This window comes from Danio aesculapii, chromosome 3 (assembly GCF_903798145.1).
Source record: "Danio aesculapii chromosome 3, fDanAes4.1, whole genome shotgun sequence".
Classification (NCBI taxonomy): domain Eukaryota; kingdom Metazoa; phylum Chordata; class Actinopteri; order Cypriniformes; family Danionidae; genus Danio; species Danio aesculapii.
Genome location: NC_079437.1, coordinates 46,211,885 through 46,237,584, shown reverse-complemented (window position 1 = coordinate 46,237,584; position 25,700 = coordinate 46,211,885). Strand labels below are relative to the sequence as shown.

Genomic DNA, 25,700 nt, shown 5'->3' with positions numbered 1-25,700 from the left:
GTGAACGCAGAGAGAACATGCAAACTCCACACAAAAAGGCCAACTGAACCAGCCGAGGCTCGAACCAGCGACCTTCTTGCTGTGAGGCGACAGCACTACCTACTGTGCCACTGCGTCGCCCCCTGACTATTTTAAAGAGCCCATATTATGGGTTTTTGAAAATGCCCTTCCATGTAGTGTGTCACACAGCTCTAAGTGAAGTGAAATATCCAGCTAAGGCTTAAATCTGTAAGTGTACAGTGTTTAAAACTATTGATTCATCTATAAAAGAGTCGACTCATAGTGCTTCAAACGAGTCGTCTTGATAACGAGTCATTAGGTGTTTCGCGATGACGCAGCTACGAAACACAAGTAGTTGGGCGCACAAACCCGGGAGATTTGAAACCTGCGGCCCCGCCCACTAACAGAAAAAGTCACACACACACACAGAGACACACACAGACACTGGTCGAATGAAGTCACGCTGTGCAGATGGATATTATGGACAGTCTAATCAAAGATGAAACATCAGCAATATAGCCCAGCCTTGAGCAGTTCTGAGTGCTTCTGAAAACTATATGCTTTCAAAGAAGACTTCATCAGTTTGTTAAAGGAAGGATCAGTATAGACTGTCAGAACATGGATCAGTGCATCATGGATCAGTTTCTACCCCCATTTCACCAGTGTAAGTACGTGCGATTAAAACTGTTGCCTCGTTTACTCTAGCTTGCACATGATGTATTTAGTTGTGTTTTGTTACTTGTAACCGCGTGTGCTGTATCAGGTTAACTCTTTATATTCTCATATCGTGTGTAAAGCCACGTTGAAAACGCGACGCGTGCCGCTTTGATTACGGATCGTCAGCTGTTTACACACATGCAACGGTCAAGTTTCAAAATATTTCAGCTCAATATTATTGTCTCCTCGTGTGTGTAACGCACGGGTATTCGCGGATATAACAGCGCCGCTCCTCTATGGATGCGCCGGCCCTGTGTGTGTGTGTGTTTGTGTCTCCTCGTGTGTGTAACGCACGGGTTTTCGCGGATATAACTGAGCGCCGCGCCCTCTCTATTCAGCCGCTCCTTTATGGACGCACCGGCCCTCTGTGTGTGTGTGTGTGTGTCTCCTCGTGTGTGTAACGCACGGGTTTTCGCGGATATAACTGAGCGCCGCGCCGCGCCCTCTCTATTCAGCCGCTCCTTTATGGACGCGCCGGCCCTCTGTGTGTGTGTGTGTGTCTCCTCGTGTGTGTAACGCACGGGTTTTCGCGGATATAACTGAGCGCCGCGCCCTCTCTATTCAGCCGGTCCTCTATGGACGCGCAGGCCCTGTGTGTGTGTGTGTGTGTGTGTGTGCGTGTGTGTGTGAAAAGAGCAAGAAGACTGTGACCTCCTCGCCAGTTCTTGGACTTTTTGCTTAATAAAATAGTTAGTCGTCAGTATTTTCTAGTCCATCGTCTGTATTTACATTCACCCACTGGCAGCCAAAATCCACTATGAAGCGTGTATGCACTGTGACTACTTTTATATTGTAGATTAGCAGCTGGGCATTTCACTCTGTCTGGCGCTGAAGCCTTGTCCGTGTCGACCAATCGCAGCAGGCTGTCATCGGTCCAATCAGCGCAGATTAGCTTCGCGCTGAGGAGGGGTTTGGGAACAAATGAATCGCTGAACGATTCATATGGGAGTCGCTGGGATAATTAGGTAAAAATAAATGCAGATTATAAGACCATCAATGTGTTTTTTGACCTTGCATGCATATTAGACTGTTGTTGGAGACCCTTACAACCTAAATATGACCCTATTTCATGTATAATATGGGCTCTTTAAGTAATGATATAGTAACAAATCTATTTATTAATTTATTTAGATGACAAGAATACATCTTTTAAAAATGACATGAATCTACATTACAGTATGCAAAACTCCTCCATTGCACCATTAAGGAGTCCTGAGATGGTGGTTTGTGTCTGTAACATTTCCCACTGTTGTTTTTTGAATGGTGTATGACTTGCATTGGTAGGGGATTATACAATCTGTCTGTTTACATGGCAGATAAAAGGCACATGTTCAATTCATTTCAGATTCAATGACACATTTTGCTGAGGTCTTGGGTGGGTTATAACTGATATGTGCTACACAGGAAGGAAAATGGCTAAATTTACTATGGCTATATTTACATTTCTTGATATATATCTTTATGATTTCTTTGATGACCAGCTTAAATCTCCTTTTTAAAAGTGAACTGTTGGTGTACTGATTATGCTTGAAAGAAACAAAAAAAACAATGCAATAATGGATATTGTTCATCACTGATGCTTTTTCAGTTACATACGACCCACACTGAATATATCAAATAAGTTTTTTTTCTAAATGGGCCTAAAACTAAAACGAACATATTAGAATCCATGCGGTTTCACATGGCCAGCAGCAGAAACAGCATCTGAATCTGTTCGTCTCATTTCAGACATCAATGAATGTGGGGATGAAAACATGGATTGTGGCTCTAATGCAACATGTGTGAATACTAAAGGAGATTACCACTGCACATGTGAGTCTGGTTTCATTTCCAGCAGTGGAAACAAGACATTTTTAGCAGGACTAGGAGTTAAATGTGTTGGTAAGAAACTTTTTTTTTTTCTAGTGCTTCTTAACTGGATTTGTTTCATGACCCAGATTGAACAGTGCTGATTTTACATTGAACAGTCTTTCAATCCATTACATTTTATTATATAATAGATAGATAGATAGATAGATAGATAGATAGATAGATAGATAGATAGATAGATAGATAGATAGATAGATAGATAGATAGATAGATAGATAGATAGATAGATAGATAGATAGATAGATAGATAGATAAATGGACAGATCCAAGACAAACTTGTCAATGTTTGCTGTGCCGTGTGTGCGTGCGTGCGTGTGCATGCATGCGTGCGTGTGTCCGTCCGCACAGAGCCTTGTGCCTCTGCAGTCCCTCGCCAAATAATTAAACATCTGACCTTTTTTTTTAGAGTTTAATTATGAGACATTTAAAAAGAAGATCGCTGCGTTTGAGGTACTGCATGACTAGACTGACTAGCAATTTACTAAATTATTGATACAGAACATACAGTCATTCAAGATCAACCTGAATACTGATCTCTGTTGTCTGTGTAGGATAATCCAGAGCTGGCAGAACTTGTCTTCTTGATGAACAGCAGCTGCGAGGCACTAAAACAGAATAAATTTCAAGATGGAGGAAAGCTTTTAGAGGTGACACTCAGTAAACTTATTTTTATTGCAAAATCGCAACAGGCTATGCAAAGATGTGTACTTATTGTCTGCAGTATATCTGAATAAACAACGATGTCTGATTTTACCCATGTCTTTATAGAAATTTCTCAGTGCTTTAGATGGTCTGCTTCATAATAATGATCAGTTGGATAACAAGAAAGCCTCATGGGTGTTTAATATTGTGGAAATCATGCTTAAACTGATAGGACCTATGCTGTCAAGAAACCAAACCAAGAGATCAACCACTAGATCTGGTAAAAAACCAACTAAAACAAAAACACTTCATATGCTTCAACAAATATCACACTTCATATGCTTCACATAAACTATTTTTACACTCATACTGTGTTTTTCTTCTTCTTTTTCTTCTTCTTCTTCTTCTTCTTCTTCTTCTACTTGTTTTCTTTTCAGATGTGGAGCTGTTGGTAGAGAGGGACCGTATTCCACCTGGCGGTCATTTCATGGTATCCACAAATGGCACACGATTTACTTCCCACTGGAAGACAGCAACAGGAAAAGAAGACATGGGTATAAATTGTTAACTGTAATTACTGAGTAAATTTAAAAACTAGACTATAAAGTTTAAATGTGTTCCTGGGGGGGGGGGGGTAGGTAGTTGCTTAGGTAGTAAGTAGTTAAGGTTTTTCTTTTTCTAGGGTAATATTGGTGGTTGGTGACAGGTGCTAGGCCATTTAGTGGGTGTGATTTTGCCAAGTTGGATGCAATCCTGGATTAACCTTTATGTTGATCCTAAAACATAATTTCTATTTGAAAATGTAATCCACACCTAAACCTATTCTAATTCCTACCCCAAACCCTAATCCCAACTGTACATTTTATCTGCAATTTAGGTTGTCAAATCGAATACTGTTTTTGTGTCACACATTAAAGTTGTCTTTCTTTCTTACAAAATCATGGTGTACAGTACAGTCTCTGAATTTAGTATCACATAGACCAGTGGTTCCCAAAGTTGGGGTTAGCGCTTGGCGATTTCCAAAAATCAATTCATTTTATCAAACTATTAGTTAACATATTTTATCCATAACCTACAGAAGAACAAAATAGTAGTCAATAGTAACATTGTTAACATGTTAATAATGAGAATTAAAAAACATCATACAAATAAAAAGCCTTTACATTTTTTGTGACCCCTGGGGTGATTACATTATATTACAGACAGCAACAGCAGATGCAGCACATTGACTTTATGGCACCAGATTAAACTTTCTGACACCTATACGGCACTCGGGTACATTCAAAATAAATACAGGCAACAACTGAACATGGAGGATGGTCTCTGAGATGCATTCTCCAAAATTAAACGATGAATAAACTTGAGCCTATTGGTATGTGTGTGGCGTTGTGTAGAAGGTTTATCTATTTATAACCATTCAGAGAATATTGGGGGTCGCGAGTCACTGGCATTGTTATTTTGAAAAGTCTGGGAACCTGCGACATAGACCAATATTTTAACAACTTATTAAAAATCAATTTCTGGCCATCTGATATTGGGCATGGATATATAAATATTGTGATCATGATTTAATCACAATTACAAAGTATTACAGTGCTTTGTCAAGATTTATTAGTACCATTTGTTGAGCCTCTCCATATAGTCTGATAGAGCACTGGACCTGGAAGCTATGTCGCATGATGTCAGACTTAACAAGCCTATAACAATGATGTAGAAGCACACAACCCTAACTGTGAACCTCAACTTAACATAAACTATTATGGGTTTTTGAAAATGACCTTCCATGCAGTGTAACCAGCTCTATGTGAAGTGAGATATCCAGCTGAGGCTTAAATCTGAAAAAGCACCATGTTTAAAACATTGATTCATCTATAAAAGAGTCGACTCTGAGTGGTTCGAATGAATCACTGCTGTAATGAGTCTTTAGCCGTGTCTGCGTAACGTCGATACAGAACTCAAGCCCTGACCATTTGTTGCGCGCAGACCCAGGAAAATTGAAGCCCCCCAGCCACGCCCACAAACACTGTAGAAAGGAAAATAGAAAGACAAACACTGTAGCAGATCCCAGTTGAATCAAGTCACGAAGACGCTGTGCTATGAAGTGTGAGGGAAAGTTAGTGTTATTTTCTCTACCCAAACATGAGGTAGAGAATATATATATATGTATGTATGTGTGTGCGTGCGTGTGCGCGTGCGTGTGTGTGCGTGTGTGTGTGTGTGTGTGTGGATGTATACACAAACTATGTTAACATATTATATTAGTGTAATTATATAAATATTAGTATAAGTATTATCAAAAATCATCGAGGCCATACAAACTACTAGATAAAGTACTTTTTGTTGTGGGGTAGACTCATTTTGCATCACCCTAATTTAAGTAAAACAAAAAAAAAGTATTTTAAGTTATTACCTTACTCTCATGTCATAAGTTAAACTTATAAATATCTTATAATATAAGATATTATATTAAACTCCTATATTAAAGTCTTGTTAACATTTTGGAAATTTAGTTTTTTTGTTTAAAATGTTGTATTTTAATGGGGTGTATGAATATATAATATTTTAACTCATGTTTAATTCAATATTTTTATTCATTCTGTCTAACGTTAGTTATTCGTGCTGTTGTTCTTTTGAAATTTTCATTCCAAAATGGCCGTTGCGTGACACTAGTGGCATCTAGTGGCTGTTTCCCAAACAGCAACTGAGTGTCACCTCTTGGTGATTCTATGCCAGGGGTGGCCAAACTCTGTCCTGGAGGTCTTGTGTACTGCAGATTTTAGCTCCAACTGTCCTTAACACACCTGCACGGATGTTTCTAGACAGCCTAGTAAGAACTTGATTAGGTAGCCCAGGTGTGTCTGATTGGGGTTGGAACTAAACGTTGCAGGACACCAGCCCTCCAGGAGTTTGGGCACCCCTGTTCTATGTTCTTTGTTGGTACTGGGTGGTTGCTATGCAGTTGCTAGGGTGTTCTGAGCAGTTGCTTTTTCAAGCCAACATAATAAAGATTTGTTTAGCACAATATAATACAAATGTTTTCTGTCTTTTTGCATCAACCAGGCTTTACAACAGTGGCTCTCCTCAGCTACACAGGTCTGGAAGAATCACTCAGCCGCTATTTTAACCATTTAGAGACACAAGAAAAGCAAACATTCAAAATCAATTCAGAAATAGTAACTGCCACTGTTAGCAATGAAGACACAGCCAACCTGGAGAAACCAGTAAACTTCACGTTTTCGCACTTGAAGGTATGAAATAATTTGTTTGTAGTGTATTACATACAAATGTTACACCAGTGTGATTCATCATGAACTTATGTGTATGTTCCCCTCAGAAAGAGAACATGAATCACATTTGTGTGTTTTGGGATCATGATTTGGATGGGGGCACGTGGTCGACCCGTAACTGCTCCACAGTGAGGTCCACTGCTGATGAGACACTCTGCTCCTGTTCTCACCTCAGCAGCTTCGCTGTGCTCATGGCTCTCTATGACATTGGGGTTCGTATTAACCATCTGTGCCCACAACTTCTAATCTTCATCTCATCACAGAAGTAATACTTCTGAGACTAAAATATTTTACCACAAGTTCCTGAAACAAGATTTAGCTAGAAAGATGAATGCATTTTTAGATGCAATCATTTAAAGGCCTGCAAGTTGCAAATTATTTGTGGTTATATACCACTATAATGATTCATGGTTATATACCATGAATCATTACTTGATTCAGAAAGTGATAATTAGACTGAAACAAAAATAAAATTTGGATCAACTTTAATGAATTGCTTCGACTTGTTAAATCTAAATGAATCAAGTTTGAAGAAAAATACTGAAAATAAAAATCAAAGGTGCAGTATGTAATTTTCACCACTAGAGTGCATGTATTAGCAATAAACAAAGACATATTTTAATGATGCCATAACTGAGTGATTGTTGTTGTTCCGTGTCCTCATTGTCTCCTTAAACTGCGAAATGACAGCTTGTTTCAAGTTCATATTGGACATCATGTGAATAAACAAAGCAGCGCAATATCAATTTAAAGGGCATATGTAAATGTTTTGAAAAATACAAATAGTTAGATATATTTCAACAGCAAACACTGCACACATAGCCTGCACATTTAAGAGATGCTTCTGTTATTTTCTCATCCTTCATTGTTTAAAACCAATATGAGTTACTTTAAACATTAAATCTATTCATCTTAAATTGCTCTCTTAACCAGGACGTGTACGAGCTGCGTCTGATCTCATGGGTGGGACTGTCTCTGTCTCTGGTCTGCCTCCTCATCTGCATTATCACATTTTACGCTGTGCGATCCATCCAGAGCACACGCAACACCATCCACATGCACCTGTGCATCAGCCTCTTCATCGCATACTTCGTGTTCCTCGTAGGCATCACCCGCACTGAAAATAAGGTAAACTTGTGTGACCGCTGCATGTTCACTTGATCGGTGCTGCATCCTGATTCACATACTATCATCCTAAATTCCCCTACTTATACTACGTCTTAAAAGTATGTATGTTTTCATGAAGTGTGTAACAGAAGAGTACGCAAGCTACTAATTTCCGGAATAGGTTAAATGTTATCTAACAATCATTCAAACATCTTTACCTTGGCCCCTCCATTTAGCTGTCTCATGCAATCACCATGTTTGTAGTTTAAAAGTCCCATGAAGTGTTTTGAATGCATTTTTAATTTGATGTTTGACGAAATCTCAAGGAAACATGAAGAGAGGGTGGGACTTTTAGTGTAGCCCCTCCCCTTTCAAAAAATAGCCAATAGCGGGGGGGTTTTCACCGCTCTGCCAGTGAGAGTGGTTGATTACAAGCACATCAAGTAAGATGCATGTTGAAGTGGGCAGGGCATGTCAGAAACTAGTGGGCGTTTGATTGGTCATGATTTGATGAGAAAATGAAATAAGAGGCAACGTGAATAAAACCGTTGATCATTTAGGCAGAAGTGACAAACTACAAGCTTTAAATGTTTATATCAGTTTTATATCTCCTAAATGTAATTTGTTTCACTGCTTTAGTAAACGCTAGCTTACAGATATCCTAAAAACTAACAATACTGATGTTAACATCTGAAAATTAAATTTTATGGGACCTTTAAAGTTGGCATGAAATCAAAATTTTACTTTTCTTATTTTAATATGTATATACTGGTGCTTTTTATAAAAGATGTATCTGTGCATTTCATTGTTTTGAATAAATAAATTTGACCTTATAATCTTTAATCAAATAGCATAGCCTCCCCTTCCCACTCGAACCAAATGAAATGACTTCTGGTCACATGGAATGACTATAGGGCGAGGCTATCAGTGCAGGGTTTTTCCTGCTTTCATTCTTTCGTCAATCTTCCACGATTCTGTTAGCAACACCCATCTTCTGATGATCAAATTGGTTCCTAATTGACCAAATCATGCTCTTTTATTCCTTTTTTTCTCATTTCAAGACCATCTCAAATGGATATACTTCACAATATGGGGGAAAAAAAGAACAATCTTAACGTCCATATTATGCCGACTTTTTACCATGCTGATAGTTCTAATTTAATTCACATATCTAATGAATTCATGTCCAGCACCAATGCACTGTGGTAAATTTTAACCATTAGATCTGCACTTTAAATTTTCTTCCAGAACGCTGAAAAACTAATTTCACATACTAATTCAAATTACTATTTCGAATATTATTTGGGATAGATAGTATGCAAATCGGCCAATAATATCTAGATGCAAACTTGCACATGCAAGACATGCAACCTCACAGGCCCGTAGCCAGAGGGGTTCGGGTGGTTCAAAAGACCCATCCCTCGCTGACAAAGGTCCAGAATTTGTCCCATACATGAGCTCATTTGTCCTATTTTGACTACTACGTCATCTTAAATACTGAAAATAACACATCGAAAAAGGCTTTAAGACCAAGTTGAATCCTCTTTGTGACTTCAGCTAATCTGTTTTGGCCAATGCAAAGAATTATTTTTCAGTCCAACATCCAGCTGTGCAAGGAAAGACAAAATCTGACATAAGAGAAGTAATTTTTCGCTACTGTATTGTTTTTAAAAAGAGAAAAATATTTTATAAGTAACTTTTATTCTAAATCTTGGACCTTATTCCTGAAACAAAAAATGACAGATAAAAAGGTCTGAAGCAACAAAAACAGACCATATTAAAATTGATTTGAATACTATTTTGACTATTGTTGTTATCCATGAATTTTTAAACGTACATTTTTACAAGAGAGGCTAGAAAAATCGTAAAAACCCTTTTATTATTATAATTATTATTTTTATTTATTTTTATTTTTATTCAAATTTCCAAATTCTGACAGATGACACTTGAATGTGCTGGCCAGTTTGTTACTTGTAAATAATAATAAATGGCAATAGACTACAGTTTAATTTAAAACTTTAACAGATTAACATCTACTGATATATGATGTTATACATTTGTATTTAAAAAAAGTAATTATTCATAATTCTTATATTTATTCATATTATCTAGCTAAAAATTGTGCTGAAAATGTCACTAAAATGCAATGTTTAAATCTCATAATTAAATAGAAAATGAGGTGAGTTACTGTAAAAAGGTCCACATTTTGAGAAAAAATTTACCAGGCTGGCTACGGGCCTGTCTCAAACACAGTGTGCTGAAGGGATCTGGTGACCTCACTGTAAGGTGTAGGATTAGGGGCCTGGTTGGTGTATGCATTAAAAGCATTGCATGTAGTGTCAGTTTGCAACTGCACCCAGTCTGCAGCTACTGTAGACCCTTCACCAATTGGGACACAGCATTACTGAGTTACAAATCATGATATGTTTCAGTGAGTTTTCCAAAGTTACCCAGGTTGCCTACTTTTTTCAAGTAGAAATTGAAAGTGCATATCTGTGCTCTCTCTAACACCTGATAATATCCACAATATGCTGCCCATTGGATGTGATTTTAATTTGAAACTACAAACTTGATGGCTCGTTGCTTATGAGTCACTTTGAAGATTCATTCAAAAAGAATGATTCACTCAAAAACGACTCATCACCAGTCTGAAGTTTTAGCAAACCTCTTTTTGTGGTGCAGGTTGGCTGTTCAGTGGTTGCAGGTGTGTTGCATTACTTCTTCCTGGCCTCTTTCTGCTGGATGTGTCTGGAAGGAGTTCAGCTCTTCCGCATGGTGGTGCTGGTTTTCAACACCACACTCAGACACGTCTACATGTTTGCTGCCGGTTATGGAGTTCCTGCTCTTATCGTTGCCATTTCGGCCTCAGTGAATGCAAGTGGATATGGCACCCCAAACTAGTGAGTTTTAGACAGATGTCTTATATTGACAATTTTCAAGCTGTTTGTGATATAATTCAGTTTTTGTTTTTCTTTAGCTGTTGGCTCAACTTTGACGATGGCTTCATCTGGAGCTTTTATGGGCCAGTTTGTATCATAATTGTTGTAAGTACCTCATAAGCAGATTAGAAAATAGCATCTGGAATTTCAGGCACCAACAGGAGGCCTAATTCATTCTTTTAATTATTTATTAATTTATTTTTAGCAATCAGTTTATTTATTTTCTAACATTTTATTCATTCATTTGGAGCAGAGATGTCTAAACTAGGGCCCGCAGGCCAAAGTTGGCTCCTGGTAACCTTTGATTTGGCCCCCCATCCCATCTGAGAATGGTTTAGAGCAGGGTTGCCCAAACTTTTTCTAATGAAGGGCCAAAAACCAAACATAATTAAGGGCTATGGGCCAAAGGTAAATATTGCAAACTGTATTATAATAATATTAAATAATATTTAAAAATTAATAGAAAGCATCACTTTAATAATATTAGGTTAACTATTATAATTATAGGGTTAATAATTATAATAATTATTAGGTTAAGCATTATAATTTTGAATATTTTAGAAATAACTTCTTACAATAAAAAGAAACAATTCCATTTATAACAGTTATTCTGATTCATTCACAACATTGCATTGAAACATTTAATTCAAGCTTGCTTTTTTTGTAGCTGAAAAATAAAACAAATTAGAAAAGATAAGCTCTAAAGGCAACCCTCCTATCTGAAATAAAAGGTTTCAATTAAAATGGCGTAAATTAATCAGATTTCATTTAAAATGTACAACGAATCGAGGACAATCCAGACACTTTGGTGAGTGAATCAAAGCAAAGGCAGATTCTGCTTGACTAGTGTATTCAGCATTGAACTCCACTGTGTTATAAATATGATTGTTTTTATTATTATTATTATTATTATTGGAACAAGTTATAATAAAAAGATTATACTGCATTAGTTGATAAGATTCAAAGTAAAGTTTTCTATTTAATTTTTAATATTATAAAAAAATATGATGGCAAAGTGGGTAGCACGATCGCCTCACAGCAAGAAGATTGCTGGTTTGAGCCTCGACTGGGTCAGTTGGCATTTTTTGTGTGCAGTTTGCATGTTCTCCACATGTTTGCATGGGTTTCCTCTGGGTGCTCCGGTTTCCCCCACAGTCCAAAGATGTGGTATAGGTGAATTGAACAAACTAAATTGGCCGTAGTGTATTAGTGCAAATGAGAGTGTACAGGTGTTGCCCAGTGTTGGGTTGCAGCTGGAAGGACATCCGCTGCATAAAACATGTTGGATAAGTTGGTGGTTAATTCCGCTGTAGTGACCCCTGATTAATAAAGGGAATAAGCCGGGAAAAATGAGTGAATGAACTAAGAAATTACCCATGGAAACTATAATGTAAAATAGTTTGGTAAATGTATCTTCGGCCCACGGCTATCAATGAGATTTGGTTTTTGGCCAAAGTTTGTGCACCCTTGATTTGGAGAGATAGTTCAACCAAAAATTAAAAGTTCCTGAACATTTACTCACTCTCAAGCATAAACGTTTATGAATTTCTTTCTTCTGTTGAACACAAAAGTATCCAGAGTAGGAACAGAAATACCATAGAAGTCAATGGATGTTTTTACAAAATATCTTCCTGTGTGTTCAACAGAAGAACGAAACTCAAACAGGTTTGAAACAAGTGGAAGATGAGTAAATGATGACAGAATTTGTACTTAGGGTCAAACTGAACCTCTAAATGGACAAAAATGTAACATTTACCCACATTGAGTTCATTTATTTGATTATTTTTTATTAAATCCATTAATTAATTAATTAAAAAATGTTTACCCTTATCATTTAAAAAAAAGTTTGTGGCAAAATAATAATAAAAATCGAATTTAATAACCGTAGTCATAGTTTTCTGTGATTTTAAATTGATCACAGCCTCTGTCACTTGTATACAGATTTTGATAAGTTAATAATTACCAATTCCAATATACTGTATATCTAGGGCTGGGCGATTAATCGAAAAGTAATTGAAATCGACATTCAGAACCTATTATCGATCTAATTTTTTCAGGTTTGGTCCGGTGCAGCCTTCGCGAGCTCGCATACCTGCACACCTCTCAAAAAAGTGTGTTTGCACTACATTGACGATGATGGAAGCTGCTCCAGAGACACCTTGAGACGGCATATTTTCTATTACAATAAAATTATTATTTACATTAAAATATTTGTTTACAGAAGATTCAAGAAATACATTGTTTAAAATATTATTTACAGAATATGCAAGAGTTATTTGATTTAGAAGAGATACTGCTTATTTTACTTTTAATATGAAAAACACTGAATATTATTTATTTTTTACACAAATTCAAATTATTTATTTTCACTTTTTTATAAGAAAATAGTGACTGTTGGTTTTAGGTAATCTATGTTTTAATTTTAATTGTTCAACGTTGATGTTCAACAAATAATCATAGATTATCGTAGATAGTGTGTGTTTCCTTCAATTATTTTAAAATCAAGTAATGTACCCTCCATTCAAAAATGTATCACTTGTAATATGTGAGCATACTTGTAATATGTGAGCATATTCACAGTTCAAAACTTATCATTGAACTATGAGGGCAAACAACAAAATAAATTAATTAATCGTTCATTAATAGTAATCAAGTTAAAATATTCAATTAATTGAGATTTTGATTTTAGGTTAAATTGCCCAGCCCTATGTATATCTATTAGACCTCAAAAATGTGTACTTCGAGTTTATCATAACACAAACACTAGAAAACAGCACATACAAACTGAAAGAAGAAATGAAAGGAACTATTTAAACCCTTTTCATTTCAGGTTAACGTGTTCTTCTTCCTCATAACAATATGGAAGCTGGCGGAGAAATTCTCCTCCCTCAACCCAGACTTAGACAATCTACGCAAAATTAAGTAAGAAATCCTATACTGATTCACTCCTTGCATGCTTCTTAACTTATATCTAAGCACATGTGCTGTAACAGTGTTCACAGTGAATCCTGTCAAGGTCTCTGTCTCCTCCTGCAGGGCATTTACAGTCACTGCCATCGCTCAGCTCTGTGTTCTGGGCATCATGTGGGTCTTCGGCTGCTTTCAGTTTGACAGCAACTCTCTGGCAATGTCCTACATCTTCACTATACTGGGAAGCCTGCAGGGGGTGCTCATGTTCATCATGCACTGCTGGCTCGCCAAACAAGTGAGTCCTCAGACAAACCTTTAATGTAGACTGACAAATTAACATTTAAAGACAGGGGCTGGTAATATTGTTTTTCTAAATTGCTTTGGCTTATTTCTCAAATGAGACTATTTTTAATAGCCTTTCAAAGCAATATGTTTCTTTGCAACAATATACTAAATGCAATCAACCAATCCACTAATTTATTTGTTTATTTATTTATTTATGTTTAATGGGTACCATTTTGTGGTGTTTTTCTGTTCAGTATACTATTGACTGTAATGTATACATGATTTAAAATCACTACATGGTACATACCATTTACAATTTTTTTATAAATAAAACAGTGTTATTTCTTTATATGCTAACATCTTCCTGTAAATTTTTGCCTATTATAAGCTTACATTTTGTGAGCAGTTGGTGTCACAGGGTTATGGGTGCTGGAAATCCTCGAAAATGCTTGAATTTTGATCTAGTGTTTTCAATGTTTGAAAAGTGCTCAGATTTTGGATAGAGTGCTTGAATACTGCGTAAATACACTAAAAAAAAAATATATATATATATATATATACAGTTGAAGTCGGAATTATCAGCCCCCCTTCTTTGTATTTCTTTTTTTTTTATATATATTTCCCAAATAATCTTTAACAGAACAAGGAAATTTTCACAGTATGTCTGATAATATTTTTTCTTCTGGAGAAAGTCTTATTTGTTTTATTTCGGCTAGAATAAAGCCAGTTTTTAATTTTTTATGAACCATTTTAAGGTCAAAATTATTAGCCCCTTTAAGCAATTTTTTTTCAGCTGTCTACAGAACAAACCATCGTTATACAATAACTTGCCTAATTATCCTAACTTGCCTTATGATGCTAATTAACCTAGTTAAGCCTTTAAATGTCACTTTAAGCTGGATAGAAGTGTCTTGTAAAATATGTAGTAAAATATTATTTAATGTCATCATGGAAAAGATAAAATAAAGTATTTATTACAAATGAGTTATTAAAACTTATGTTTAGAAATGTCTTGAAAAAAATCTTCTCTCCATTAAACAGAAATTGGGGGAAAAAATAAACAGGGGGGCTAATAATTCTGACTTCAACTGTATATATGAAGAGTTACTCATGACAGTATTATATATATATGTGTGTGTGTGTGTCATTTGCCACACAATGTAAATATGCTGGGTTCCACACAATTCCTTCCTGTTGTCTCAACACAGATCAATTAAGTTAATGTAATCATTCTTTACAAGTTTACGTGAATTAAATATAAAACAATTAAAGGTGCAGTAGGTGACACTTTTGTTGTGCTGGTTAAAAGTCTCTTCATCTGTTCACGCATATCCGTCATTAGTCGACACGTCGAGAATGTAGCTTTTTATTTAGTTTAATAGCAAAGCAGAAGTATATAGTGCTATTCCATCTAGCCTGCTAGGTGAAGTTGCTTTTATATTCATGAGTGACAGCCTCCCTATACTGTTTACCATGCTACTTTGAATATTCGCTCTGAAATAGCATGTAAGTGTGGCTTACTAATAGGTGTAATTCTTGCATGCCGGCCAACCACTAACTAGATTTCTAAACTAGTGGGTTGTCTGCTCTCATGTCGCAGTGCACGCCTTTGCGATTTCAGGAGGTGTGGTTTTAAAACACAGTCCCTCCCCTGCCGTCCAAAGATAATATGCTAACCAGTTAGCATTTTGGCAGATCACCTACTGCACATTTAAGTTGTCCTGTTGTTTCAAATTATTTTAAATAAGTAGTTGATGTAAGTAAATGATTTTGAGTTCACTTGTAAAGTGCTGGAAATGTTTAAAAATGCATTAGGAAAGTGATTGGAAAGTGCTTAAATTTGACTTTAAAGAATGTGTAAGAACTCTGGTGTCATCAAAGATGTATGTCATGCTTTATAAATGACTGTACTTTCAATGCTTGCGTGTCGTGATGGGAAATCGTTAAAAAAATCTTATAAGAGAATGTGGCTCACCCCATGACATAAATATTTCTGACACAATAACTTTTGAAAAATGAATGTTTAGGGTGTTATATACTACATTTATCAGACATGAAACTTGAACATGAAACTGAACTTGTATGTTCAGATAACAATAAGCATTTTTTTTATGTTTCAAAGTGATTGAGAAAAACTGTAGTAAATAAATACTAAGTAGCAATTTTAAATTAACGTTTATTAATAATTAAATAAATAGTGCTATATCAGTTGCATTCATGTTTGCTGTAAAGTCCCCAATAATGATTTATGCTATCTCTAGAAAAAATGTTTTTGCAAAAATAATACTACAACAACTAATAATAATAATAATAACAACAAAATAAAACATCATTAAATAAAGTGACAAAAATTACTTAGCATTTCAAGATATTGCCCACACACACGTTTAAAAAATATTAATTAATCTACTATTTTACTAATCTGATCTGTTAGTATACAATATTTGGCAGAAAAACAATTTGAAAATCTATAATCTGAGGGTTCATAAAATATAGAAAAAATCACCTTTAAAGTTGTCTGAATTAAGTGCTTAGTTTTGATATATTTACAGTAGAACATTTACAAAAAATCCTCAAGAACATGAACTTCATTTAATATTCAAATGTTTATTGCAGGAAAAATCTATCATTTTGACATATTGTGTGTTTTTGTTTATTGCCAAAAATACATCCATACAACATAAGACTTGTTTTGTGGTCCAGGATTACATATATCATATCATATCATATCATATCATATCATATTATATCATATCATAAAGTAGCATATAGATGACTCAAAAATATTAATTAAAACCTCATGAACACATTAGACTTGATGATTAATTGAGGATAATCAAAATACACTGGCATATAAAGTCAGGCAGATTGAGCCTGCAGTGATGTGTTGTCATCTGTGATGAATGTGTTGGTAATTTCTTTACAGGTGAGAGACGAATATGCCAAATTCCTGTCATGTATTTGTGCACCACAGAAAAGGAAATATTCAGAGTTCAGCTCCAATCAGACAAGCAAATCACAGGTAAACTCATTCTCAGAAACAAACCTTTAAGCTCACGCTGTGCAGAAATGCACATAAAAGGAGGCAATGTTTATATAATGCGTTCTTACATTTTGGTGCTTGGTCATGACACATTTGGGACCCTATCATACAACCGGTGTAATGCAGTGCCAGACATGACGCAAGTGTCTTTTGCTAGTTTTAGCCTGGCACAGAACTCATATTCACATTCTGTGCCACGTTGTTCAAATAGCAAATGCATTTTCGCCCATTTATACACCTATAGGCGTGCTGGAGGAGTGTTAAAACTTATCGGTACATTTTTCTTTTAAGCAACTGAAATAGATGTACAGTTTTGTTTTTTCTTGCTTTTTAAAAAAGGAGGTTAGTGATAGGCGGATCCAAAATGCACATTGCTTGTTACACACACAGGAATGTGCAGCAGCAACGAAATATCTATTAATATGAAAAATTAAAGGATTAATATGTAAAAATACTATTATCTACAGTACAAAAATATAAAAAATCTTACCTCCTCCTATGCCTTCTTCCCCTAAGGAGTCTTCAGTGGAATTTGGCTTGTCTGGCACACTTTAACCTCAAGCATGAGCAGATGAAACATTCAGTTTTTTTTGCATGTAAATAGTATCTGCCATGTAAATAGTAAATGCCCCATAGCATTATCACAACTTGTTCTTAAAGGGAATGAGAGATGAAACTTGATCTATTTTAATGCACATTACACCTGTAACTCATTTGGAGAATAAGGGCAACCATTTAGTTTATGCATCAGTCCATGTGACTGTTTTATCCATAGCATAGCACAAAATAGTACAAGTGGATTCAGACAAGCCCAAAGTGCACCTGAGCAGTGTGCTTTAGACCTTGTGCTTAGATCATTAGAGTAGAGACATTTGTCAACAATTCAAAATAGTAATTTGTAAAAATGCCAACTTGTAAACAAAGGAAATGGAACATTATTGTTTGTAAATTACACATATGGGTATAATCCTATTATTGACACACAGTTGAGGCCAAATGATTAGCCTGATGATTAAATTGTTATTATTTTTCGAATATTTCACAAGCGATGTTTAACAGGACCTTTCTTCTGTAATTCCTATGGACCCTTTTCACAAGCCTGTTATGACGTGTTTAACGGTCATCAGCAGCTTAAATCCTTGAAAGTTTTTAATATTTCGATTTTTTTTTTTAAAACACAAGTACATTAAGGCTGCATTTACACTGCAGATCTTGATGGTCAATTCCATTTTTGTGACTGTATCCGATTTATTTGCTGACAGCTTACATCATCTTTTAAAAGTTATCCCTATCTGATTGTCTGCATTTACACAGCACACAGAAAAGGCGCAATGACCAGGAAAAAAAGACTGACTGACAGCTAATAATAAAAGAGCGCCCTTTTCTCTGTTCCTGTATTTAATCTGTTCTTTTTAAACTAGTAGGCATCTTAATATCATGTCCGTGGATGCACGTGATTTATACAACAGTTTTATATTAGTTTATATTGGTTACGTGGTGGATATTGAACTCTCTTTCTCTCTCTCTCTCTCTCTTGTTAAGATGCTTAAATACTTGTGCAATATGTCAAAATATAAACTTTTTTAGTCCTCGTGTATGAGATTTAAAGTTTGCGACTCTGCTGAATTCTATTCTGAAATGAAAGCATCAGACGTGACGTCATTTGCTACAGTTTTTAATTACGCGTGACTCACATTGACAGTTGAAAATCAGATCTACCTACTTACACTGCAAACATGAGGACACAGATCTGACTCATTCATTCATTCATTTTCTTTTCGGCTTAGTCCCTGTATTAATCTGGGGTCGCCACAGCGGAATGAACTTATACAGCATATTTCACGCAGCGGATGCCCTTCCAGCTGCAACCCATCACTGAGAAACACCCATACACACTCATTCACACACATACACTACGGACAATTTAGCTTACCCAATTCACTTATACCACATGTTTTTGTACTTGTTGGGGAAACCTGAGCACCCAGAGGGGAAACCCACGTGAACACGGGGAGAACATGAAAACTCCACACAGAAATGCCAACTGACACAGCTAGGGCTTGAACCAGCAACCTTCTTGCTGTGAGGCAATTGTGCTACCCACTGCGCCATGTGCTGCCCCCAGATCTGATTAATATTGAATAAATATCAACATACTGTATGAACAAGGCCTGAATCTGAGTTGAGTAAATCGGAATCCATGTTATTTTTTTTCCTGCTTACACGTACATGGGCCATATCCAATCTGTGTCACATGAGAGAAAAAAATCTGAATTGAGTCACTTGAAGCATGCAGTGTAAATGCAGTCTAATGTGTATTTATGTATGTAGTGCAGTATATCATCTTTGCTTCAAATTCCAAAAAAAGAATTACCACTTGAGCGAGGCGTTTCTAATGCAGCGTCTATGGGACAGGACAGTACATTTGACGTTATTCTTTCCTCTGGCTGCCGTCATCAGTCTCACACTATTATTTTTTTTTCTTTTTCTAAAAGTGTTTATAACATCATCATGGAGTTTTTCTTTTATTATTTTAGCAAATAGCATTGTAAATAAAATAATTGTTGTTTTCTCCCATTTACTGCGCTCTAAGTTTTTCCAAGTATGACGACTTCCACTACTGAGAATCCCGGAACTGGCTACAGAACAAACCACTGTTGTCCAATGGCTTGCCTATTTAATCTAATTAACATAGTTAAAGGGGAAATTAAGCTCTCAGTCAAGTTTCCATTATTTTGTAAATTGATTTCGACTTTAATGAAAATATATTAAACAAACTCTATTAATGTAACCATTTAGAAGAAAACAGCATGTTTTACAATAGTTTTTAGACCTTGGGCGCCGCCATCTTGGAATGTCGCTATGTCTGACGTCACGGGGTTGGTCCCGTTCCCTCGGCTGAAAAGATACAGTGGAAATAAAGGACTAAATATGGAGTTCTGGAAAGCCTAATTTAACCCAATGTATGAAGTTGTGGATGTGGAGCTGGTGCAAATACAAACATCAGATGTGTGTCTAATATATATATGTATATATATATATATTCCATTTTTCTTTTTTCCATTTTAATTACGATCATTTGATGCACTTTAGTCCACTCTCTGTATTAATTTGCCTGACTGCCTGTCTGGGTTTCAACAATGATTGTAACGGACTGAACACAGAGACTGGTCAGCCTAATTTAACCCAATGCATGAAGTTGTGTGTATCGCAGAGCTGGTGCAAATACAACAAATACAAGCATTTAAGGTGTATATTTTTCCTCTTTCAATACCTTTCGTTTGATGCGCTTTGGTCTTCTCTCTCATGCTGCTCCAGCACTGCTTGACGAAGGGATTTACATTCAGACTAATGTAACGATTAAAATGATACATGACTTCATGCTTTACCAAGTCACGTCTGTCTGGATTGTTAACACATATTCCCTTTTCAAGTCGACCAACTCCATCCCTCAACATATTTGAAGGATTTAAAAACCTGCCATCTTAGTTTGGTTTGAACATGAAAAGAGGTGAGGGGCTATTACGCCTATTACGTCAGCACCAGGCCTGGTTAAAACCCATACAGGCAGTCAGGCAGTGTGGGATCAAAGCGCATCAAATGATCGGTAATTAAAAGGGAAAAAAGAAAAATATTTAAAAAATTATATATATATATATATATATATATATATATATATATATATATATATATATATATATATATATATATATATATATATATATATATATATATATTATATTATATTACACACACGTCTGATGCTTATATTTTAGCTCCACGCCCACAACTTCATGCATTGGGTTAAATTAGGCTTTCCAGTCTCCTTGTTCAGTCCATTACTTCCACTGTATCTGTTCAGCCGAGGAAAACGGAAACAACAACGTGACATCAGACACAGCGATATTCCAGGATGGCAGCGCCCTAGGTCTAAAAGCTATAGTAAACCATGCCGTTTTAAGCTAAATGGTGTCATTAATCAAGTTTGTAATATATATTTCTATTAAAGTGGAAATCAATTTTTAAAATAATGTAAACTTGACTGAGTGCTTCATTTCCCCTTTAAGTTACTTGTACTCATTTAAGCTGAATACCTGTGTTTTGCACAATAACTGATGATTATGAACGTGGTTATGGTCATAACTGATGGCTGATGGTTGCTTAGCAATGACAGATGTCACACGAGAGAAAGGTGGAGGAAGCGCCCTGTGATATGTAAATGGCCCCTAAATTTTGCTTCATTTTAATGCCGATGCTCTTACTTGTTTGTTTATGTGAGATGGCATTCGCTGTGCGAATGGCAGATGGGGGTGGGCCCTTAGGGAGTCTGCAGGTTCTGTCACTGTCTTTGCAAACTTGTCACTGCCTGATTCAAAGTTGGTCTGCCCTCAGGGCCCCTTTCTGGCCTGGGGGCCTAAGCATTTGCCTGCCTTGCCTATTGACAAGTGGCACCTCTGGCTGTGCTTGCGCACTGTTGCATGCACGTGTCCTGCTTCTAGGTGCTTGTTTTTTTTGGAGGGCAGGAAGTGGGTCTTCTTCTTAGGAATCGCTATCAGAACATCAAAATGTTTCTGTTTTATGTTGTTTTTAATTGTTTGAATCGGCCAAAATAAGAAATGCCGAACAGCTTTTATAGACTTCTAAAAGCTTTTGCTCATAAAGAGGGTAAAGTTCAGGAAACTGGCTTAAAAACAGAAGAAAATACAGCATGTATTGAATAAATGTTTATTACATCCATGTGTACATGCTTTTTTGAACGCGATAACTCATTTGATAGCACCAATAAAAATTATTTGTTATTGTATTTTTTGTTATTGTTATTGTATGTTAATGTGTTTTTTAAAAATCACAAATCTTCACCAACAGAACAAAAATATTTGTTTTATTTTTTTGTTGATGATAAGTTTATCAAATGCAAAAAAAAAGAAATGCAACCCTTGCGACAAAACTAGATGGTTATTATTGTGGAGCTCTTTTCCCCCTTACAAAAATAAATAGATAATAATGTAGACTATGAGTCCACGCTTTTGTATGCTTTTATCTGGTATTGATGTCTGGAAGATATCCGCATGGAGAAAAACTATAGTAATTTATAATAAACATGTTTTTGACCCACATAGTAAAGTGTATAATGTGTACAACTCTTTGTTAATGAATGCTACAGAATACTGTAGTACAGTAAACTCATAAACTGTAATAAATACTGTAACGTTAGTGTAAACTGTGGTGTATTGTGATTAGAGCGTAGAAAACTGAAGCCTATTGAATAATTAGTTTATTATTACAATAGTATCGTACCACAGCAAAAATATTATTACTACAACAGTTTAATTCAAGTAATTATCTATAGTATGCTTCCAAAGGCTATAGTATTTACTATGGTATTTTTCATGTAACGTAATTATACAGTTTGTATCGGATCGATGACAGGCAAATATATGTTAGTTCAGTAGAAAACTCAGCCCTCTTCATGATCATGATCAAGAATCATGCTCAATGTACGTGGTTATTTTCTATTTATATCTCCTTTGAAATATGTTATAAATCACAAAAATACGGACTTTCCTCTATGTCGACCATGTCCTGCCCTCTTTCGAACAACATCAGAACCATGTGATTGAAAACAACCTATTGCACTCAAAAATAAACAAATATCAACAACTACATGTGATGTCTGAATAATTGTTTGTTTCAATGTACACAGCTGAATTCAATGCAGATTTTACATATGCCTCATTGATACTAAAATGCGGACATTTGAGGTCATTGAATTTGTAATTTTGCTCTAAAGTGATCATCTGTAAGGGAAGAGTCGAAGTTTCACACTAATAACATAGATGTCAAAAATCCCATAATAGCTGTTCGCTCAGATAGAAAACAATCACGTTGCTTTCTGAATGTTTAAAAAGGGAGGTGATGCTCCTCGGGGAATTGTCGTCCTACAGAGATATGTGTTTTCTTGTAATAACTGGTTGTGACTGTGAATATAAATAAGCTGAAGCGAGATTGATCGTCTGACTGATGGACAAACTGTGTTTTGTTTTTTTACAGGCCTCAAAGAGTGTTCAGCACACTGGAGAATCCCAGATTTGACAGACAATATCAACATACTGTTACTGCTGTCGTCTGCCTGCTTTCTGTGGGTATGATAAGAATATGTATTTGTTTTTTTATTTTTTCGGAGAAGTTTTCTTTACTTTAGGGTCAATTTAAGGAAAAGAAATAACAATTAAGAAATCTTTTTTTATTGGACATAGTAGCGTCGCTTCGATTTTTTTTTCCGTGCTTTTCAAAATTTGCAAGAATTTCTCCTTTATAACACATTTATAAACACCATACATATTGTACTGTTCCAAACCTTACGGTTCTTAAGAATGCTTCTATTTATTAAGGATTAAATTATTTGGATTAGTGTGTCCAGCACTCACTCTGATCCCCCAAGCTCTGCGTTGGTTGGGGAAATTCCAAATTCAACCAAAACAAACCATAACAATTGACTTAAAATTAGCAATGAAAATTCAGGAAATGCAACTTGCAGAACTTGGGAAATTAAAAAATATATAAAATAAAAAAATTTATTAATTTATTTAATTATTTGTTTTTAATGTTTTATATACTCAGTTGATTTTAATATTGTGAAAAAAAATTATTGATTTACAATGTCTTATATTTGAATGTAGTTTACATTTTATTTATTAGTGTGATGCAAATCTGAATCTGAAGAGTCTTCACACGATACTTAAAAATCAATTAATAATCTGATTTGCTGCTCAAGAAACAATGGGGATTATTATATCAGTACTGAAAATATTAACTAATAATAATTAATAATAAATTATTAATAATTAATAATAAATCTTTTTTTTCTGGATGAGAAGAAATCCAGTAATCCCCCCTCCACCCCTACTCCTCCCTTTTCATTGACAGGGCAGCACGGCGGCCCAGTGGGTACCACTGTTGCCTCACAGCAAGAATGTCACTGGTTCAAGTCAATACCTGGCCAGTTGATATTTCTGTGCAGAGTTTTACATGTTCTCCCTATGCTCACATGGGTTTCACCCGGGTTCTCCAGTTTCCTCCCATAGTCCAAAGACATGCGAGGTGAATTGACCAAACCAAATTGGCACCATAGATGAGCTCTTAATCAGCAGTATTACTCTCCATAGCAATCTCTAATTGCCATAAGCTATAAATAAGCAGGGGAGTTCTCGAGACCTACCTGAGCTCAAACACCCCTCTCGCCCTGCAAACGTAAGGGAACCCTGGGCTTGAGGATCTTATGAGCTCAGTGCTCTCTCCCAGGACAGCATGTCAAACACGCTTTATAATTAATCATCATCTTTGAGCAGAAAATGTGTTTTACTTTTTTAATTTAACTTATTTTTTCGTTTTTTACTTCTTTTTTTACTTTTTATCATAATTATTATTATTTTATTTATGTGGACTTAAACAAGCAACTGTTGTCATAAATGACCAAGCAAGCAAAAAATTTTATTTCTTTCCAAGACATGAGATTTATTTATGAATGAATGTAAAATTGCTCTTGTTTATCACAAGGCATTATTCTGCATAAACAGGCTCATGTTTAACATGAAGATTTAATGTTGAGTGTTAGATTTTGCACCTTTATCCTTATTTTTCTGCACTTTGCTTTATCTGCCTGCCACTATTTAATGCTGATTAAATTTTATCGTTGTTATTGTTGTTTTTATTATTAAAAAGGTTATTTGTAAAATCCCCTCATGTCTCCGATATCTGCTTCTTTAATTGTGACGTTAATTAGCACTGGATTCTGTTTTGATATGCTTCATTTGTGCATGCAGGAATATTTTGGTTTCAGCTAAATTAACCAAAACAAGAAATTGAAGATTGGAAAATGAGTTAAGACATGGACTACATAATATGGCTTTTGTGCTGTAGGCTACGAAAAGTAATTATGTTTTAGCTCGAGTATATGAACTTATCTAGACTCACAAACATGTTTTTATCACCTCTGACTGCTACAGCCTCCTCTGATAAAAACAGTTACCCAAAAAATAATTAAATGAGTAGCTAATAAATAAATAAATAAATACAGTGGAGATCAAAATTAGAGAACAATTTAAAGACAATTTATTTATTTTAATTTTTTTTCAGAAATAATGTTGATGATCTTTATTGTTCAAAATTTTAGATGTGTGAAAAACAGTAGTTTATTAGATAATTTATGAAAGGCATTGGTTGAGCATTGGTTTATCCTAGGACATTCTCATCACCACATGCTTACGGTGGATCCTGGTCCAGGATTATGGTGGCATAATCCTGAACCAGGCCGTATCCTGAGCAGATGCTGTGGCTGTCATTTAGGAGTGGAGAGAATGAGACTCCTGAAAGACCACAGTGACAGACGAGTCTCCGCATTGATCCCTTGGGCAGCCTGAACACCTGCCGGTGACCTACTCACACCTGCAGCTTCTCCACGATGGACATCCAGCATTCTCCAGCCTCCGCTGCCTAGACTGCAGCTCTGCACAGAGGTTTGGCCAGAGGAGAAAGGGTCATTCTCAACTGAGCCTGGTTTCTCTTGAGTTTTTTTTCCTTCACTGGCTTGCTTGGTTTGGGACTTGTGGAGCTGCGAATCAATAGATTTTCTCCTCAGTGTTTGGACTTTCAGCAGTGAAAATTAAATCACGCTGAACTGCTTTGACACAATCTACATTGTAAAAGTGCTATAGAAATAAAGATGAATTGAATTGAATTATGGTTATATTTTTTTTCTGTGTAACATAGGTATGATGTGGAGATGTTAGTTCAAAACACTGTTGTATAATACTATAATTTAATGAAATAGGGTAGTTTACTGAAAAATGTTTCTTTACTGTTCTACCGTATTTTTAATGATAATGTTCTGGCAACCACAGA

General features: G+C 35.7%; 1 protein-coding gene across 5 annotated transcripts in view; it reads left to right on the top strand.

Moving 5' to 3' along the window:
• Positions 1 to 25,481, top strand: part of LOC130221583 (adhesion G protein-coupled receptor E5) — a 39,595-nt gene extending 14,114 nt beyond the window's left edge. For 2 of the 5 annotated variants that reach the window (XM_056454128.1, XM_056454127.1), the window contains 14 exons: positions 2,446 to 2,598; positions 2,993 to 3,036; positions 3,138 to 3,233; positions 3,355 to 3,508; positions 3,666 to 3,782; positions 6,289 to 6,476; positions 6,563 to 6,727; positions 7,449 to 7,643; positions 10,305 to 10,522; positions 10,600 to 10,666; positions 13,392 to 13,483; positions 13,598 to 13,766; positions 16,683 to 16,778; positions 22,851 to 24,538. In XM_056454128.1, the coding sequence (XP_056310103.1) occupies positions 2,446 to 2,598; positions 2,993 to 3,036; positions 3,138 to 3,233; positions 3,355 to 3,508; positions 3,666 to 3,782; positions 6,289 to 6,476; positions 6,563 to 6,727; positions 7,449 to 7,643; positions 10,305 to 10,522; positions 10,600 to 10,666; positions 13,392 to 13,483; positions 13,598 to 13,766; positions 16,683 to 16,778; positions 22,851 to 22,892 (1,796 nt within the window). In that variant the 3' untranslated portion in view covers positions 22,893 to 24,538. Of the gene's footprint in view, positions 1 to 2,445; positions 2,599 to 2,992; positions 3,037 to 3,137; positions 3,234 to 3,354; positions 3,509 to 3,665; positions 3,783 to 6,288; positions 6,477 to 6,562; positions 6,728 to 7,448; positions 7,644 to 10,304; positions 10,523 to 10,599; positions 10,667 to 13,391; positions 13,484 to 13,597; positions 13,767 to 16,682; positions 16,779 to 22,850; positions 24,539 to 25,082 lie in introns of those variants that run through there. The other 3 variants (XR_008836288.1, XR_008836287.1, XR_008836286.1) reach the window with 3 other exon arrangements.
• Positions 25,482 to 25,700: the final 219 nt, after the last annotated feature.